This window comes from Cannabis sativa, chromosome 4 (assembly GCF_029168945.1).
Source record: "Cannabis sativa cultivar Pink pepper isolate KNU-18-1 chromosome 4, ASM2916894v1, whole genome shotgun sequence".
In the NCBI taxonomy this organism is placed as follows: domain Eukaryota; kingdom Viridiplantae; phylum Streptophyta; class Magnoliopsida; order Rosales; family Cannabaceae; genus Cannabis; species Cannabis sativa.
In genome coordinates this window covers 2,799,321-2,819,386 of record NC_083604.1, presented here as the reverse complement: position 1 = coordinate 2,819,386, position 20,066 = coordinate 2,799,321, and the positions used below count along the sequence as shown (strand labels likewise).

General features: G+C 30.9%; 2 protein-coding genes across 3 annotated transcripts; both read left to right on the top strand.

The window, feature by feature from the left end:
• The first annotated feature begins 3,012 nt into the window (after nt 1-3,012).
• Nucleotides 3,013-6,922, top strand: LOC115712198 (probable peroxygenase 4). 2 transcript variants are annotated; one of them, XM_030640448.2, is made up of 7 exons: nt 3,013-3,244; nt 3,359-3,481; nt 3,605-3,690; nt 3,982-4,076; nt 4,723-4,848; nt 5,642-5,819; nt 6,775-6,922. In XM_030640448.2, the coding sequence occupies exons 1-6, from the start codon at nt 3,196-3,198 to the stop codon at nt 5,814-5,816; spliced, it is 654 nt and encodes a 217-aa protein (XP_030496308.2). In that variant the 5' UTR covers nt 3,013-3,195; the 3' UTR covers nt 5,817-5,819; nt 6,775-6,922. The 2 variants fall into 2 exon arrangements, with proteins under 2 accessions (XP_030496308.2, XP_030496310.2); XM_030640450.2 differs by having other exon boundaries at nt 3,034-3,244; nt 5,660-5,819.
• A 539-nt stretch (nt 6,923-7,461) lies between these two features.
• LOC115712590 (uncharacterized) lies at nt 7,462-19,197 on the top strand. Its single transcript, XM_030640891.2, has 3 exons — nt 7,462-7,710; nt 7,949-9,581; nt 18,773-19,197. Exons 1-3 carry the CDS (start codon nt 7,462-7,464, stop codon nt 19,195-19,197), a joined length of 2,307 nt encoding a protein of 768 aa, XP_030496751.2.
• The last annotated feature ends 869 nt before the right edge of the window (nt 19,198-20,066 follow it).

The following is a 20,066-nucleotide window of genomic DNA, read 5'->3' as shown; positions in this document are numbered from 1 at the left end:
CGGGGACCGAGACCCTATATTTATAGGTGAGATACTCCATCAGTATCTGTGCCACATTAATTGTCAGAATATTTTGACAATTAATTCAGGAAATCAAATCAGGTAATGAATATAGAAATCTGACCATATATAGAATATTACATAATTGATTTTGTTCAGATTCAATGAATATAAAATATTCATTTATCAGAAAATCAATTATTTATTTATTTCCTTAAATAGAAAATCATTTCCTTAATTAGAAAATAATTTCCATAAATAAAAATATTCTAATATTGATTACATTAATTAATGATTTTTTTATTTTTGAAAAAAATAATTAATTTTATTATTTACATGTATATAAGTCCTTATTATCCAAGGCATTATTGTATTATATTAATTAATTTCATAGTATGTTTGTATATTAAAAGTGTTGCTAAATATCAATTGATATCAGAATAGATAACTGAAAAATGTGATATGATTAATTTAGTATTTTTTTTTAATGAAAAATATGATACGTTTTCTGAAAATATATTTTAGATTTAATTAGATGGAATATACTTAGGGAAATTTACATGGTATATCAAGTTTTGCTATTTTTTTACAAAAATACTGTCAGACGGTATTTTTTTTTTACTTTTTTACTGTGTTTTTTTATAAGTTTCATACTGCAGTATACTGTGTTAAGTTTTCACTGGTGTTCTTCTAGGGTTTTACTGGTGTTCTACTGTTGTTTTGAGTTGTTGCTTTGTGTTTTACTGGTGTTTTATAAAAACACAGTATTTTTGAGATCTTCGGGTTAACACCATTTTTTTCGGTGAAAAACTTAAAGATTTTGGCTAAAGCTCTCTATGAAAGCACCAAAATGTTGACTGGATTTTTAGCCAACCGACGTGGAGTCGTAATAAATGAGATTTAAACCAAAATCACAATAATAAATGAAGTTAATAACATCAGAATTCGCAATAAATGTAAATAAAAGACACCGGAATTTAAAGAGGTTCGGCCCCGGATGTCGGTAATAGCCTACTCCCCTTGAGTTTTATTGATCTAAGATGCAATAGTCAAGAAGAGGCTCTTGATTGCAAAGAATGAGAAGTGTTTATTTTTCTAAGTGTTTCAGATCGCGGATCACTCTCCCAGGTCATGGGTGACCCCTTATATAGTGGAGGGGCGTCGGTGCTTCTCGCTTCAGGAGACGCGACCAATGCGGAGCCATCTCAACCGTCTCCTTGATTTTCGGAGGCAGTTAGAGTCTGATATTTAGGATAACATCATGCTACTTTCGTGGGTTGACAACTGTCTTTTAGCCTTTCGCGGGATTTGAACATTTGAAGGAGCACCATCATGGTTAGGTGACCCCCCAAGACCCAGCTTGAGAGGGGGGGGTTCCCCCTTAAACCCAAGTTGGGGGGTGCCCCCCCCCCCCCCCCCCCCCCCCCCTTAAACCCAAGTTTGGGGGGAGGGGGAGGGGGGGGGTCCCTCCTTAAACCCAAGTTAGGGGGGAAGAACAACCACCCAAATTAAGTGGGCATCTCAACAGTCATGACTTTACTCCTTCTTCATTAATTTAGTCCCGGTATTTTTGTGCCACGTGGTGCTATTTTTGACACGTCATCGTCGTCAAAATTTGGGTAAACAATATATATACACACAAACTCAATTTTTATGACAAATTTAACACAAATTTTAGATCTTCCATTGAACATGATCTTAACAAAACAAAAAAAAAAATGAACTTTAAGGGTGTGCTAAAAGATGATGCAAAATTTGCATCACTATAAGAGCGATCTCCAATGGAGATGTAAATAAGTGATGGAAATGCAAAATATAGCTCACTTTGTTAAAAGTTTACTCCAATAGTACTCCAATTGTGTGCCAAATTGTAATGCAAATATGTAACATAACAAAAAGTGATCCAAATTTAAATCACAATATAGTATGATGCAAAATTTGTATCACAATAAATGTTATGCTTTTATTTTTACCATTATGCCATTTTAAATATTTTATTATTAAATTTAGTTAACATGATCATTTACATTAAATGACGACTTGTATTATTATTATTAAATTTTATATTTACTTTTACATTATTATTATTTTACATGTTTTAATAAATTATTAAATGAGTATTAAATCACATATATTAATTTTTGGATCAAGATTTACAATATGCAATGGAATAAAATAGTAAAAATTGATGTAAAAATATCACAAAATTACTTTTTTGTACCAAATATAACTCAACTTTTACATTTTTTATTGGAGATAGTCTAAATGCACTAGCTACTTTTTATTTACATTTATGTTATTTTGATCATTATATTTAGCTTTAGCATTACATAACAAATCTATTACATTTATTCTTTTATTGTTGTACATAATAAAATTAATAATAAATTATTATTATTATTTGAGTAATTTGTGGTATAAATATTTAATTTTAACTCTCAGTTACAAATAAATACCTAAGTTTAATTTTCGACGGTAATAATACTTAAGCTATATTTCTGAAACTTTTGTAGGCACCTGACGGTTAAGTGTTAAATAAATTGTCATTGTCATGTGATAATCCCTGATTGGTCCATGTTATTAAATTTTTTATTTTTTCTAAAAAAAATAGTTTAATTAAATATACCAATAAGAAAATGACATGTGGATGATGATTTGACATTTAACGGCTAGTTACCTACGGAATTCCAAAAATATAATTTAGGTATTATTACCACTAAAAATTAAACTTAAATATTTATTTATATTCGGGAGTTAAATTTAAGCATTTATACCACAAATTACTCTTATTATTTTATATTTTAATAAAAATATTGATTAAAAATTAAATTTTGTATCAAAATTTTATTATTTTGTATTGGAGTACAGTATAAAAATATTGATACAAATATATCAACAAATAATAATTTTTCGTACTAAATATAATACAATTTTTACATCTTCTATTAAGTACAATCTTAGTTAAGTTAAGTTGTGGTGACAAAAGTGGTTAAATTGTTGAAAAATGTGTTTCACATAAAGCATATAGCTATGCACTTTTAATTAGTGGCCTTTATAAAAGCATCTTATAATAGAATACCCTTTGCACATTAAATCAATCCAATCCATAAATAAACCTTCCACTCTATTCCATCATCTTCTTCATTTTTCCTTTCATAGAATTTATACCTAAATATATATATATTTATAAAATATATGGCTTCCTCCTCATCTCTAATTAGCAACAACAATTCCATCCAAGAGGGTTTGTCTCTACAATTTCTTTTTCTTCCTACCCAAATAAAAATGTTTAATTTTTATTATTTTATTTTATTTTTTAATATCTATATTGAAATATATAAATGTTTTATAAATGCAGATCATGATCATCAAGTTGTTGATGGAAAATTTATACCAAGTCAAGAATTTGTTCTGCAAAAACATGCTGCATTCTTTGATCGAAACCATGATGGAATTATTTATCCTTGGGAGACTTTCCAAGGTACTAATTACCATAATTATTTTTCTTTATTTTATTTATATATATAATATTATAAATTTATAAACCCTTATTTTTTTTTAATTTTTTTTTTTAAAAAATTATATATTTAATATTTTTTGATAGGGTGTCGAGCAATTGGGTGTGGAATTGCTTTGTCAACAGTAGCTGCAATCTTCATCAATGTTGGTCTCAGTTCTAAAACTCGACCAGTATGTTTTTCTTAATTCTTTTTTAATTATAATTAATAATTAGCCCAAAAAAAAAAAATAATGACATCTTGAAATTTTATTAATTTTGGCAATACCTTTTCTTAACGTGTACTCAATGTATGTTATTATTCTACTTTTTTACTTTTCTTTTTTGAGAAATATTTGTGTGATAAAAAGTTATGGTTATATTATAATCTGTAATTTGTATATCAGAATTATATATAATGAATTATTTGAGTAGAAATTATTAACTTTTAAATTAAAAATTAATGTTTTGTGTTGGTGTGATAGGGAAAATTTATTCATCCACTTTTTCCAATAGAGATAAAAAACATACACTTGGGTAAACATGGAAGTGACTCTGGTACCTACGATACTCAGGGAAGGTATATATACATATATATATATATATTTACAACTTATTATTTCATTTATATAATTCAATAAATAAATAGAATTTATTCTGTGGAATTATAATCTTTATAAAATTATGCTCTTAAAAAAAATTATGTTGTAAAAATTCTCCCTTAATTACAAAAATTGATGCAAATATCTTCAATTGCAGTTGTATTTTGCTTATTTTTTTTAAATAATTTGTTGATATAATATTAACGTGATGATAATGTAGTTTAGTTAGTTTGAGAGTCTAGTAAAAAATAAATACATAAATAACAATCTGTATGTTTATTTTGAGAAATAATATTTGTATGTTTAATATATTAATAAATTGAATTTTAAATAACTTGAAATTGTTAAATTTGTCATTTTTATTGCAATAATTAATACATAAATATAACTCATAGGCATATAATTAAATTATTTTAAAAAACAAGAAGATAGTAAATCATCTTTATTAAGAATTAATAAAAATATAATAGATGATAATGTGAACGACTTTTGGAATCGAATAATTATAGAAAAGTTTTGTTTTTATGGTTGAGAGTACCATAAAATTGACATATGATCATCATTTGATCATGGATTAATTGTGTGTTTAATTATATTTATAATTATTATTGATTAATTAATTAGGTTTGTTGGTGAGAAATTTGAAGAGATTTTCAAAAAACATGCAAAGACAAATCCAGAGGCATTGACATCAAAAGAACTGGATGAGATGCTACACACTAATAGACTCCCCAAAGATTATCCTGGATGGTAATAATCATTGTTTATTACTTATTCTCTTCTTTAATATTATTAATTTATAAATTCATATATATATATATCACTCTTTATTTTTCCTATAAATATCATTTTAAATTTTGTACTTTATAAAAATTATTAATTAGATCATTTATTCTTGTATTTTTTAGAATAGTATTAAATAGATTCATGGTCAATTTTTTACCATTTTAAAAAAATACAAAATTTAAATTATCTGAAAATTCAACTAATAATTTTTACAAAATATAAAATTTAAAATAATATTTACGTAACTTTTGATCAAACATATTGTTTTAAATTTAATATCATATTTATAATTTCTCCCATATATATATTAATTTATGGAATGCACCCCCTTAAAATGGATACATTGATCCACCCTTATCTATTTTAGCACCCAAAATAATTTTTTAGTCAAATTTTTTCTCATGGTCATGTACGTTATAGTTATTTAAGACATCCTCCAAAATTTTAAGAAATTTGGAAAAACTTAACACGCCAAAAAAATACGTTCAAACAGTGTGTTGCACGCGTGACTATTTTATTTTATACGCGTTTAAAATAGACTGTTTGAACATTATTTTCTATATTATAAATTATTCTAAATTTCTCAAAATTTTATAGGTTATTTTAAATAGCTATAACGTACATGAATATAAAAAAAAAAAATTAGACTAAAAAATTCTTCTGGATGCCGAAACAAGTTAATGGTGCATCAGTACATCCCTTTTAAGGGGTGCATTGTAGAATCACCCTTAATTTATTATGTATTATATTAAAAAAGTTGTTATATATTGTATAGGATTGGTGCCTTTTCAGAATGGAAGATACTATATTTGTTAGCAAAGGATAAGAACGGTTTGCTTCACAAGGATAAAGTTAGAGGAGTTTATGACGGAACCTTATTTGAGCAGATGGAGAAGGAACACTCACATCAATATTCCAACAAAAAACTATAATATGTACGTACACACATCACTCACTCCTTAATTAATTATTAATATTTCTTTTACTTAATTAATTCTATATCATTAGTTCACAAACTGAAATTAGTTGAGTGTGCTTAATTATAAGTTACCATATAATTAATTCATTAGCTACCCCACTAATTAATTAGAGCATTGTTATTGGTTTCAGTGGTGTTTAGTACCTCTAAACATATCACATTGCGATTGGCTAGTAATACTCTAAAAATTATTATATTAAACTATATGGGACCGATATTTAATTTGACCAATAACGATAATAACACATAGGAATGTGTTAGACATTACTGGTACCTTTTAACATTTTTCAATTAATTAACTTATAGCGTTAATTATATAATCACAAAAATAAATATATTATGGTAAAAATTTGTATGTAGTTTATTATGTCACACTTAATAAATTCTTCTATAAATTTCGGAAGTTTTTTCATTTTTATACTTTGCAATAGTTATTTTTTGTATTTTTACGGAATTTCACATAAAAATCCTCTAGCAATTAATGGAACAACCGAAATTCATATAACAATTCACATAAAAACTACCTAAGACATCACCAAAGCAACCTAAATTGTAAATGTAAAAAAAAAAAATTAAAAAATAGTATATAAAATAATTTAATTCCCTAATTTTTTTTGTGGCAAAAATCCTTATCTCAACATTTACACATTTGCTGCAACATTTAGTTCATGTAAATTAATGCTAACGAAAAATGGACTAACATTGCAACAAAATTACTACATTAGAATTTTTTTCGCTCAAAAATTTGTATATAGGAAACAAAATTACTATATAAAAATTTTCCCTACTAACAAATTTACATAAGAATTTAAAAAAAAAAAAAACAAATATCTTATATATGTAATATATACATATGTTCAAAGTATAGATTTGTGTGTTCTAACTAATCTCATGATCTTTTCTTTTTTCAGTTATTGATGATAGAGATGAAGCTTGTGGTTTGGTGGTGCATGCATATGATATTGTGTAATAAAGTAAACAGTGTTCGTTTGCGTGTGATGATGAGCTTTATTATTAATAATAATTATATAAACTCATAATATATAGTTTTTTCTCTCTTTCATATTAATGATCATTATCTATTTTAATATATATATATGTATAAATATAATCAATGCCCTTATTATATAACTATATATGTATATATATGAAGAAAAATTGGAAATTGGAACACAAAATGAAAATTCCTTAGAAGAAAGAAGAAGAACTATAATAGAAAACTATATATAGATATTTTTATAATTTTAAAAGAAATTGTAACGGCCAACAAAATAGCCCATCAGTCAAGAATAACTCGATTATTAATAGTAAGAGTAAATTGTAGTATATATATATACCCAAAGTTTTAATTGAATTTGTACGTGGATAAATTTAATGATTTTTAACAGTAGCATAACTATTTAATATATTTTTAAAATTATATTTTTTCTTCAATTTTGTCCGTATATATTATATTTTAAATTTATTAAAAAAAAATTTATAAGTAACTAAGACTATATGTATTTAGCAAAAACATACATGGCCTGACTCTTCTGGCTGACGGCTTATTTGATAAAATCATCTCTGATCAAGATAATGCTCTCCTTAATGCAATACCGATGGAGGATGAGGTCATTGCAGCCATAAAGAGTATGAGGAAGGACAAGGCTCCGGGTCCTGATGGACTCCCGCCAAGCTTTTATCTCCACCATTGGGACACTGTCAAAGAGGACCTTATTGAGATGGTCATGCATTTCTTCACACACCTAGAACTTCCTAAGTTCATAAATGATACTTCTTTAGTCCTACTTCCGAAAAAGGAGTCTCCATCAATAGTCAATGATTATCGCCCAATTGCCTTATGCAATGTAGCCTACAAGATAATATCTAAGATCATCGCATCAAGGATGAGATACCTTCTCCCAAAAATTGTATCCCCTAATTAAGCTGCCTTTGTGAAGGGAAGACATATCGATTAAAATACTATGATCGCAAGAGAAATAGTTCATTCAATGGGTAAGAAGAGAGGCAAGCGTGGGTATATGCTTATCAAATTGGACTTGGAGAAGGCTTACGATAAATTGGATTGGGAGTTTGTTATTTCAGTTTTACACCAAATTGGCTTTATCCACCCTTTTACTAAATGGATTGAGACATGTATCTCGGTTGCCGAAATCAAGCTGCTTCTTGGTGGGAAAGTTTTCGCCGGAGAGGGGGCTTAGACAAGGTGACCCGTTGTCTCCCTCCCTATACATTGTCGCTGCTGAAACTCTATTACGCCTCCTCCTCAGTAAAGAGAACCAAGGCCTGCTCAAAGGTTTCAAATTGGGTCGTAATGGCACCCCGATAACGCACCTGATGTTCGCAGATGATATTATTCTTTTTGGTGAGGCTTCAGTCCGGGAAGCAAGGACGCTACTTGATTGCCTAAACTCCTATTGTCAATGTTCTGGCCAATCAATTAGCTTCCCAAAATCATCCGTCTTCTTCTCAAGAGGAGTGTCGGGTAGAAAGGCTCAAGCTATTGCGCAAACACTGGGTATGAAGAGAATGAATAGAAAGGCTTCTTATCTAGGCCTCCCTCTGTTTAGATCAACTAAGAGATCAGAAGACACTCAACACCTTGTGGATAGGGTTATCCAGCGGATTCAGGGATGGAAAGTTAAACTCTTGTCAAGCGCCGGGAAGATGTGTCTGATCAAGTCTGTTGGCTCGAGCTTATCGAACTATGTTGCTTCTTCGGATGTTATTCTTACATCAACAGCCAATAAAATTGACAAACTTCTGAGGGATTTTTGGTGGGGAGATACTGAGGAGAAACGGAAGCTCCATACCATCGCCTGGGAACGCCTCTGTAAACCGAAGACTGTGGGGGGACTGGGGTTTCGTAGTACTGAGACTATGAACAAGGCTTTTCTCATGAAGTGGGCGTGGAAATTTCTTACTGAAGATGAATGCCTATGGAGGCAACTTATGAATGATAAGTATGGTAAAAATCAAAACTTCCTGGAAATAGAGGCAAAGACCTCCGACACTATCTTGTGGAAAGCGATTATGCGCACTCGGGAAGCTTTGCAGCAGGGCATCTGCAGAAAAATAGGTAATGGGAATTCTACGTCCATTTGGTTTGACCCGTGGGTGCCTGGGAATCCTCGACAACCGACACCTTGCGTTGACTCTTCGGAGGGCATAAGCTTGGTCAGTAACTTCATTTCGGATGGACAGTGGGATGAGGATTTGATCCGGAACTGGTTTCGGGTTGAAGACGCCCAAAGAATTCTCAACATTAATCTTCCTACTTGTATGACAAATGACTCCTGGCTCTGGTTGCCTGATCCAAGTGGTAATTTCTCAGTTAATTCTGCTTATAAATTATTAAAGAACATTGGCCGAAACCTGGAATGGGATAGACATTGGAGATATATTTGGGGAGCGAAGATACACAGCAGGCTGAAGATGTTTTGGTGGAGGATACTCTCCAATTGCCTCCCCACTAGGGAAAGAATTGGTTATTCCATTCCCATGATGGACATGCTATGCCCACTCTGTTCATCTTCAATTGAGAGTAGTCTGCACCTCTTTTGGGACTGCACTTATGCAAAGGCTGTGTGGTTTGGGTGTATTTGGAGCTTTAGGACCAATATTCATTTGACTAGTAATTGGGTCGAATGGCTAGATTGGTTCAGGGAATCGAATAACAGGCCGGCCACCCTTGACTTTAACCAGCTCTTGGGAGGCTGTAACGCCCCAATATTTTGCCTTATTTTACAAAAATATTATTTTCATGCATAATTTGAAAAGATAAAAAAAATAATTTAAATACAACAGTGGATTTTAAAAAAAAAATCAAAATGCAACAGAAAAGGATCCTTCATTTGTAAAACAAGATACAGTAAGTAAATAATTTTAAATAATGCATTTCCACTGTGTTAGATTTATCAACTGCTTAAAATAAAACTAAGGCACCACCGGCGTTCTAGATCGTTTGTGCGCCCGTAGCCGCTCACAGTATACGTACCAGAACTGACCCTGCTCACTATACATACTTCCCTGTCTAATACCTGTAGGGGGAAAGTAAGGGGGGTGAGCTAAAAACTCAGTAAGGAAATGCTTATCAAACAATACCATATAATATCACACATACCATTAATGTATTTATTAAGTTTTAGCAATATCATACATGCTCTTTTATAATTATAACCAAATAACTGTACATATGGAAACCTTTATCATACAAGTCTATACTATTTGTTCACACCGTACACATATACAGAGATCATAACTCCAATATCATACTCATAACATAATCATATCAATACTATAAATAATAATAACATTATCACAATATTGGCATATCATAGCCATTACTTACATAACCCGGGCCTAGCCTGACCCTACAATATCCTGGGCCTAATCTGCCCATATAATAACATGGGCCTATGCAGCCCTACCATTGTTATAGGATAGGGTATCTCTATATTCAACAGTAACATCACTGTATCATACCCACCATAACAATCTCATACACGACTCAGTAAAATGCAGGGTAGGGTATCTCTACATTCAACGGCCTTATCCCGTATCATACCCCACCATGGTCCCCCACTTTACCTGAGACGTTAGCATACAACATACAACATACAACATGCAACATACAAATATATCATACAACATACAACCTGAAACATACAAATACAACATACAACATATACAAGTCATACAACCATAATCTATGTATCAATTCACAAACTCATATTGTGTCCATACCACACATTCTCAGTACCATATATACATATTCATAATAACAAATCATAAATCATATTTCAATATATAAAGAATTTAAATTTATGCAGATAAACACATAGAAAACTATCTAATTTCCTTACCTCAAATCCCGCTGCTTAAGAGTTGTTATCTCGTCACTACTACCTATAATAAGACATGGGTCAAGGCCCTAATATTAAAATTCGTACTCTTACAGTACAGCAGAAAGATTACTATTTTTGACCAACAACTACACTAATTCAGTAAAAGTTGTCTTCATAAAAATTATAGAAAATTCCATTATCTTTCCAATGATATAAAGATCATTAAAAATGGATTAAAACTGAGAGAGTTATGGTATTTTAAGTGAAAGTACTTTTTCTGGGAATATGAAAAAAACGATTTACAACAACATCAGAAAGATGATAATTTTCGACATAGAATATCACCGAACTGGTGAATAGTTTCTTGATAAAAATTTTAGATCATCGAATAAGCTTTCTAACGATATAAAAATCGCTGGAAACGGATCAATATTGAGAGAGATATGACTATTTTACTAAGACAATAATTTTCAGAAAAAAAATAAAAACGAGATTTCATAGTTTAACCTAAAAGTTCACAACAATAAGTGGAAGAACTCTCTTACCTCTTGATGACTCTTCTTAATCAGTGCTAGATCTTGAAATCTCAAATTATTAGAATGGTGATGATGATCTCAATGTTATGTTGATGAAAATCATGAGTGTTGTTTGGCGAAGAGAATGAAACAAGAAGGAAAATTATAAATCTTTGATAGGTAGCGAGATGGATAACTTGTAGGATATAGGATTTTATGAGTGTCCTCTCTAAGAATTGTATTCAGGCTAAAAGAAAGAGATTGAGATTGAGTTTTATTTTTCTTAGGGTTAGAGACTCTGCATATTACGTATCAAGAATGTGATAGATTTAGGTTTTATAATCTAATTAAATCTATAAAAGAAAATAATAAAATAACCCCTATAATCTGATGCTAATTTAACTCTAAATAGAATAATTAAATAAAAATCTTATTTGTTAGATATAAGTTTTAAATTTAAATTTTAAAACTTAGGGTTTCTATACTAAACTTAACAGGTCGTCACTTTGTAACCTAATTTTGACCCCAATAAAGTTAAAATTACGATAAATCTATTTCTACATAATTGATAGATCTTTGAATTATCTTTCCAACGCCACTGAAATCACCTCAATCCGAGCTCTAGAACTCCAGATATGATCGTTTTAGTAAAACAGTTTTTAATCCTGCGAATTTATCCAAACCTACGAATTTTTAACATTAATTAATTAAACTCACTAAATATATTATAAAACCCTAATGGACCTTCATATTGGGCTTTAATTAAACGATTACTTACTCTGTAAAAAAATACCATAATATTTTACTTTCGTAGTTAATACAACTTTAACTCTCTAGAAAATTGGTACAACTACTCTAAGCAATAATATCAACTCACTAACAACACAAAGAAACAAGATAATTATCCTCGCTCAATTAATATCCAAAAAAAAAAAAAAATTAAATACTATTTTAATCTGGATATTACATTCTACCCTCCTTAAAAGAAATTTCGTCCTCGAAATTTAACTTACCAACACTCGGGGTGTTGAGTCGTCATGTCTTTCACCACTTACTGCATTACCTCATTATCTACCATATATATGGACCCAATAAACATGCATTTAACCTATGTCTTATCGGTCAATCCATAACACATAAAATATACACAACTTAATTAAGTATTATTATTTCTCTATACATTACTTAAATATCAAAATGTACTCCATCATAATAACTTACATATACATGCTTTAAATACTAAGTTTTGCAATCACATGCTCGTAATATATGAAAAATTTTTCTTTCTCTTATGATCATCCTTACATGCCATTAAGAGTGAAACTATTTATTCTTCTATGAGCATCCTTACATGCCATTTAAAGTAACACTAATTATTCTCTAAATGAACATCCTTACATGTCACTTGAGAACACATTATACAATACAAAATAACAAACACAAAGAGTAGGGTAGAAGACCTTATGCAAACTTGTCTTTAATCATTCCCATTCTTTAGTTGAATGTTATTACCTATAAAAATCTTACTTCTCTACTTGATTTTCTACTATAAGGCTACAATGTCATTCTTTCAATTTCATAGGTGTTACCCACTCATCGATAGACACTTGTTCCATGACACTTGGAAATAAACATTTAAGCTCTTTAAAAGGTCTTCTATATATAAATATTTAATGATCCATTTCGACCACCTTTTTGTCTAACATTCACCTCTTGATATCCTTTATCCATGTATTCATTGCACTTGTCACGCCTTCCCATTTTCCTAGGTAACCACTGTCGGTTCCTTTTGTAGTCTCTTTCTTGTATCACTATATTGTATTTTCTTTGCTAATCTCTCCTATGGTGCTTGGTCCTCCATTACCCCCTTCAATCAAGTTGACTTGATTATGAGATTACCTAGTTTTCTATACTAACTTTTATCTACTTTGGTATTATCTTGCTATAGTGGTGAACTTTGAATCTGTAATGCCGATAGATTCTGATAGTTATGTTCAATGATTGCTTCTTCTAATATACCAGCCATCTGAGGTATCACATAACTTCATACTTATCATATCATTGATTATTCCAGCCATATTCATATCCTATATATATTGTAGCCTTCTTTAATTCACCAAAAAAAAAAAAATCTCAACTTCTTAATTGCACCTTTAAATCTTCCAAATCTCTTAAACATACATTCCAATACTGATTATTTACTTAAGACTATAATATATATGTATTAAAACATAGAAAGCACACTAATAACCCCTTTAAAATAAGTTCAATCCTACCATAGCTTATCGTAGCCCAACTATTTATTATTTGTTGACTTTTAACAATAAGTCAACCATACCAATCTCATAATGTATTGATCATCCAAGTTATCAGGGTAAGGATACTATATATATAATTTGCAAACTATGCCGAACAGACCTTACTCTGTCCATCACTATTATACCTCCTATACCCCTACTTGTATTTGATTTATTACTGGAGACTCACTATTTATAATTCCTTAGTCAGGAATTTTTTATTCTTACTTCCCATACTACCTTTAAGCACAAGTCAATAATTCGTTCAAGCGTCTCATTTTACATCCAAACGCCACCAAATTATCAATACCTATCTTGTTTTTTTTTCTTCTTCTAACTTTTGCACTTTCAATTGGACAAGACTTAGTAGTGTGCAATAAGTTAGTTATTGTCAGCTTGAGAGAGTCCTTCCAAAGATCTCTATTACTGGCTTTTTAGATTGAGAAAAATATCTAATATATTTTTTTTTTTTGCTTTTAACAATTTTAGCTTTTGACAAATCCATAGTCATTTTCTTCTCGGGCATTATAGGACCTAGAAACACCATCTCTTTTCAGCAGGGCTGAACTTTGTGAGTTTTCCTCTTAGTTTCTCATTAGATGACACTCCAACATACTTATACTATTGCCCATAATATAAGTCGTAATTGGATTGTAGTATCCTTTGCTTACGTTGTGCCTTGAGTTCCTTTATGTTGCATGAGTGTATTTTCTAATCCCAACACTTATCAAAAACTTGTATAGTCCTTGACATGCCATGACATTCTTCAATATATGTTACTTTGGTCCTAATTGTGTCTCACTTTTCTCCTGTCTCTAAGTGAGGCTTTCCTAACATTTTCTCATTGAGCTATACTCCACACCATTGTTGTTGTATCAGTGAGTATTTGGAATCTAGGGATGTCACCCTTGAATGCTAATTCCTCCTCTTTCTCAAGTTTTGAATTTGCGATCTACTCTCTATAGTTGTTTGTTGTACACCTGCCACAAAGCTGCATCCACAATCTCTTAGTTGTGTAGTTGTGATCAATTCTGAGTAGTCACCCTCTTAGTTGTCTCTCATTCATGTTGTACCCAAATTGTTAGCCGTGCCTGGACTTTTTTTGTCTTTCTCCTTTGAAAATGTCTCTGTCGAAACCATACACATTTTTCTCTGTTATCTCCTCCACCAAGTAGATGACCTTGAGTTTAAAGTTTACAACTTTCCTTCGGTAATCTAATATTTGTTGATGCTCTGCTTATCTCTTAGTGTTTAAGATACCTTCATAAGTTATTACCTCTAGTAATTTTATCATGTCTCTTTCTAACTTCTCATTTTGGATTCTATTCAGCACACCGCACTCCTTTCTATATGATGGCATCGTCCTCTCCTGACTCATTTCTATAACATACTTATCTCCAATGTCTTTGCATACAGTACTCATACTTCTTACCATCTAACTTAAGAGTGTGTAACTTATAGAATATCCAACAAGATAGTACCTTCTCCTTAAGGATCTATTATTTCATCCTTCTTAATAAGTAGGGTTTCGTAAATTATACTGTCCCGATGCAGTATAGCGTCTACTATTCTAAGTCATCCCTACTTCCTATATGTTGGGCTTCCATTTATGGCTAGGTGTAGAGACCGCTTCTTCAACCATTCATAGATAGGTGAAAATATATGCGTCGGTACTTAGTTGGCTATTGGTACATTTCATTATGTGCTTCAAGTTCCACTACTAGTGTTGGTGATATTTTGCTGAGCCTGTGAAAACTCTTCAACAAATTGTCTTAGTCATGCTCGTAGTCCTTCCAATACCTCTATTAGATCGTTAGCCTTAACTATTATTGGGTTCTCTGGAACATCAACCATTTGTGGGTCAGCGGAACACACATCCTTAGCCCCCACCTCTATTGGTCGTTCCTTTCACATTGATTCTAACTGATCTTCTAGTTTCATGTGTGAGCTCTTACAAGAAAGGTTAATTTAATAGAAACAAAAGAGTTCAATTATAGGGAGAGAAGATTCCATGAATATATCTAAACTTAATGTTGTCAAGCTTAACTAGTAATATTCTATTTATCAAATAAAGTCTTATGAACTCCTATTATAATTTATTCTAAATTTTCAAGAAAGGAACACGGTCCTTCCTAGTTCAATTCAAGACAATAAAGAAATATAAACCTATACATCTTCTTCCTAAAAAGTGTAATCAATCATAAGAGATAGAGGGTACTATTGATGTCTCTAAGCACCACCTAAGATGAGGCTCTAATTATATGTATCACATATAAGACTATTAATGTCAATACCAAGAAAATTAAAACTAACACTTACATAATAGTGAGAGGGATCTTTTTCAGTCTTCTGTATGTATACCGTGAGTATCCTTCGGGCTAACGGACGATCGGCTCTGATACCAACTGTAACGCCCCAATATTTTGCCTTATTTTACAAAAATATTATTTTCATGCATAATTTGAAAAGATAAAAAAAATAATTTAAATACAACAGTGGATTTTTAAAAAAAAATCAAAATGCAACAGAAAAGGATCCTTCATTTGTAAAACAAGATACAGTAAGTAAATAATTTTAAATAATGCATTTCCACTGTGTTAGATTTATCAACTGCTTAAAATAAAACTAAGGCACCACCGGCGTTCTAGATCGTTTGTGCGCCCGTAGCCGCTCACAGTATACGTACTGTGAAGCTGACCACCGCTCACTATACATACGTCCCTGTCTAATACCTGTAGGGGGAAAGTAAGGGGGGTGAGCTAAAAACTCAGTAAGGAAATGCTTATCAAACAATACCATATAATATCACACATACCATTAATGTATTTATTAAGTTTTAGCAATATCATACATGCTCTTTTATAACTATAACCAAATAACTGTACATATGGAAACCTTTATCATACAAGTCTATACTATTTGTTCACACCGTACACATATACAGAGATCATAACTCCAATATCATACTCATAACATAATCATATCAATACTATAAATAATAATAACATTATCACAATATTGGCATATCATAGCCATTACTTACATAACCCGGGCCTAGCCTGACCCTACAATATCCTGGGCCTAATCTGCCCATATAATAACATGGGCCTATGCAGCCCTACCATTGTTATAGGATAGGGTATCTCTATATTCAACAGTAACATCACTGTATCATACCCACCATAACAATCTCATACACGACTCAGTAAAATGCAGGGTAGGGTATCTCTACATTCAACGGCCTTATCCCGTATCATACCCCACCATGGTCCCCCACTTTACCTGAGACGTTAGCATACAACATACAACATACAACATGCAACATACAAATATATCATACAACATACAACCTGAAACATACAAATACAACATACAACATATACAAGTCATACAACCATAATCTATGTATCAATTCACAAACTCATATTGTGTCCATACCACACATTCTCAGTACCATATATACATATTCATAATAACAAATCATAAATCATGCATATTTCAATATATAAAGAATTTAAATTTATGCAGATAAACACATAGAAAACTATCTAATTTCCTTACCTCAAATCCCGCTGCTTAAGAGTTGTTATCTCGTCACTACTACCTATAATAAGACATGGGTCAAGGCCCTAATATTAAAATTCGTACTCTTACAGTACAGCAGAAAGATTACTATTTTTGACCAACAACTACACTAATTCAGTAAAAGTTGTCTTCATAAAAATTATAGAAAATTCCATTATCTTTCCAATGATATAAAGATCATTAAAAATGGATTAAAACTGAGAGAGTTATGGTATTTTAAGTGAAAGTACTTTTTCTGGGAATATGAAAAAAACGATTTACAACAACATCAGAAAGATGATAATTTTCGACATAGAATATTACCGAACTGGTGAATAGTTTCATGATAAAAATTTTAGATCATCGAATAAGCTTTCTAACGATATAAAAATCGCTGGAAACGGATCAATATTGAGAGAGATATGACTATTTTACTAAGACAATAATTTTCAGAAAAAAAATAAAAACGAGATTTCATAGTTTAACCTAAAAGTTCACAACAATAAGTGGAAGAACTCTCTTACCTCTTGATGACTCTTCTTAATCAGTGCTAGATCTTGAAATCTCAAATTATTAGAATGGTGATGATGATCTCAATGTTATGTTGATGAAAATCATGAGTGTTGTTTGGCGAAGAGAATGAAACAAGAAGGAAAATTATAAATCTTTGATAGGTAGCGAGATGGATAACTTGTAGGATATAGGATTTTATGAGTGTCCTCTCTAAGAATTGTATTCAGGCTGAAAGAAAGAGATTGAGATTGAGTTTTATTTTTCTTAGGGTTAGAGACTCTGCATATTACGTATCAAGAATGTGATAGATTTAGGTTTTATAATCTAATTAAATCTATAAAAGAAAATAATAAAATAACCCCTATAATCTGATGCTAATTTAACTCTAAATAGAATAATTAAATAAAAATCTTATTTGTTAGATATAAGTTTTAAATTTAAATTTTAAAACTTAGGGTTTCTATACTAAACTTAACAGGTCGTCACTTTGTAACCTAATTTTGACCCCAATAAAGTTAAAATTACGATAAATCTATTTCTACATAATTGATAGATCTTTGAATTATCTTTCCAACGCCACTGAAATCACCTCAATCCGAGCTCTAGAACTCCAGATATGATCGTTTTAGTAAAACAGTTTTTAATCCTGCGAATTTATCCAAACCTACGAATTTTTAACATTAATTAATTAAACTCACTAAATATATTATAAAACCCTAATGGACCTTCATATTGGGCTTTAATTAAACGATTACTTACTCTGTAAAAAAATACCATAATATTTTACTTTCGTAGTTAATACAACTTTAACTCTCTAGAAAATTGGTACAACTACTCTAAGCAATAATATCAACTCACTAACAACACAAAGAAACAAGATAATTATCCTCGCTCAATTAATATCCAAAAAAAAAAAAAAATTAAATACTATTTTAATCTGGATATTACAGAGGCGCTGCAATAATATTCGAAAACATTTGGAAGGTGCGGAATCGAATCATCCATGAAGGGAATTCCACTCCGATTGGCATCACCATTAACCTTGTCAATCTTAGGCTTCGTGAGCTTGACCCAACTAGAAATGCCTCTTTACAATCTGCCTGGAACCCCCCCCCTCGGATGGTTGGTTGGCATGCAACACTGATATTGCTATTGGTCGTTCTCAATCTGCAGGGGCTGTGGTCTTCAGAGACGCCTCAGGTTCGTTTCGGCACATCCTCACCTTCCGCACGACCCAATTGGACCCTCTGGCTAGGGAGGTTGCTGCTATTTGTGAAGGAGCTGCAGTGGCTGTCTATCAAGGCTACAAGAACATTATCTTCCAATGTGACTCATTGAATGCGGTTAATGCTATGAAAAGTAAACCTGCAGAGATTCACAAGCTCCATTTTAACATTCAAGACAAGATTGCTATCTTCTTCAACCTTGTTCGAAATCTGAACCTCTGGGAGGTTCAATGGATCCCTAGATCCTGCAATGGTGTGGCCCACTCGGTGGCTCAATGGGCAAATCGTAACAACAAATTTGGTGTTCATGATTTGGCCAATTTTGATGATTTCCTGCAGCAGTTCACTGCAGATGGTCATAATTCTATCTAATTTCCTGTTATTTTCTGTTAATTTTCGGTTGTTTCTAGTGTTTAGCAGTAATTTCCTTGTTGTTCTGTTTCCTGGTGTTGGTTTGCGCCTCTGCTTTGGCAAGTTGCAGGGCGTTTGTTGTCGTTGGCCTTTGGCCTTTTTTCTTGTTTGTTGCTTTCTTTGGTTCCACTGTAACCATTTACCAAAAAAAACAAAAAAAAGAAGACTATATGTATTTGTCTAGAACTAATAATATAGAATCTAAGTCTTATATATACTTTTTAAGATAATATATATCAAACTATATACTGATAAAACTGTAAAAATTATAATTTTATAAACTTGAATACTTATATTAGTAAAAAAGATTATTAAATTTTTAATACTTATAATTACTCTCAACTTAATCTAAAGTCTTTAATTATATATTCTCACCTGATCACTTTATTGTGTTCACATTCACACCCTTATTAATTAATAAAAAGAAAAGTTTACATCTCTTACAAAAAAGAAAAAAAAGAAGTTTATATCAGTTATCAAAATCAACATAATACTTCCTTCTATATGAAGATATAAATAATTTTATTTATATTATATATATATATAATATATTATGATTCGAATAGGTAGTCAAATTCATAAGAAATCTTCACTTGGAGGATTTATCATGCTTGGCGTATAGGATTTCACAGGACTAAACAAACTATATATAAATAATAATGACATGTGTATTTATATTTATATGTATATATATTACCACTCACATTTTTACTCTATTTTTAAAATATACCATCAATCTTTTTTTTAATTTTTTTTATTTTACAGTACATGTTTACATTACATTAACTTCTTTAAAATACAACACTAAAACCTTATTTTTAAAAAAAAAA

Bases quoted from the DNA above. Each gene is read 5' to 3' on its own strand.
- LOC115712198 (XM_030640448.2), top strand. From the start codon at position 3,196: ATGGCTTCCTCCTCATCTCTAATTAGCAACAACAATTCCATCCAAGAG. The intron at 3,482-3,604 runs GTACTAATTACC...ATTTTTTGATAG, and splicing joins TCCTTGGGAGACTTTCCAAG to GGTGTCGAGCAATTGGGTGT. The intron at 3,691-3,981 runs GTATGTTTTTCT...TTGGTGTGATAG, and splicing joins TCAGTTCTAAAACTCGACCA to GGAAAATTTATTCATCCACT.
- LOC115712590 (XM_030640891.2), top strand. From the start codon at position 7,462: ATGGAGGATGAGGTCATTGCAGCCATAAAGAGTATGAGGAAGGACAAG. The intron at 7,711-7,948 runs GTAGCCTACAAG...TTGTTATTTCAG, and splicing joins GCCCAATTGCCTTATGCAAT to TTTTACACCAAATTGGCTTT. The intron at 9,582-18,772 runs GTAACGCCCCAA...CTCAATCTGCAG, and splicing joins TAACCAGCTCTTGGGAGGCT to GGGCTGTGGTCTTCAGAGAC.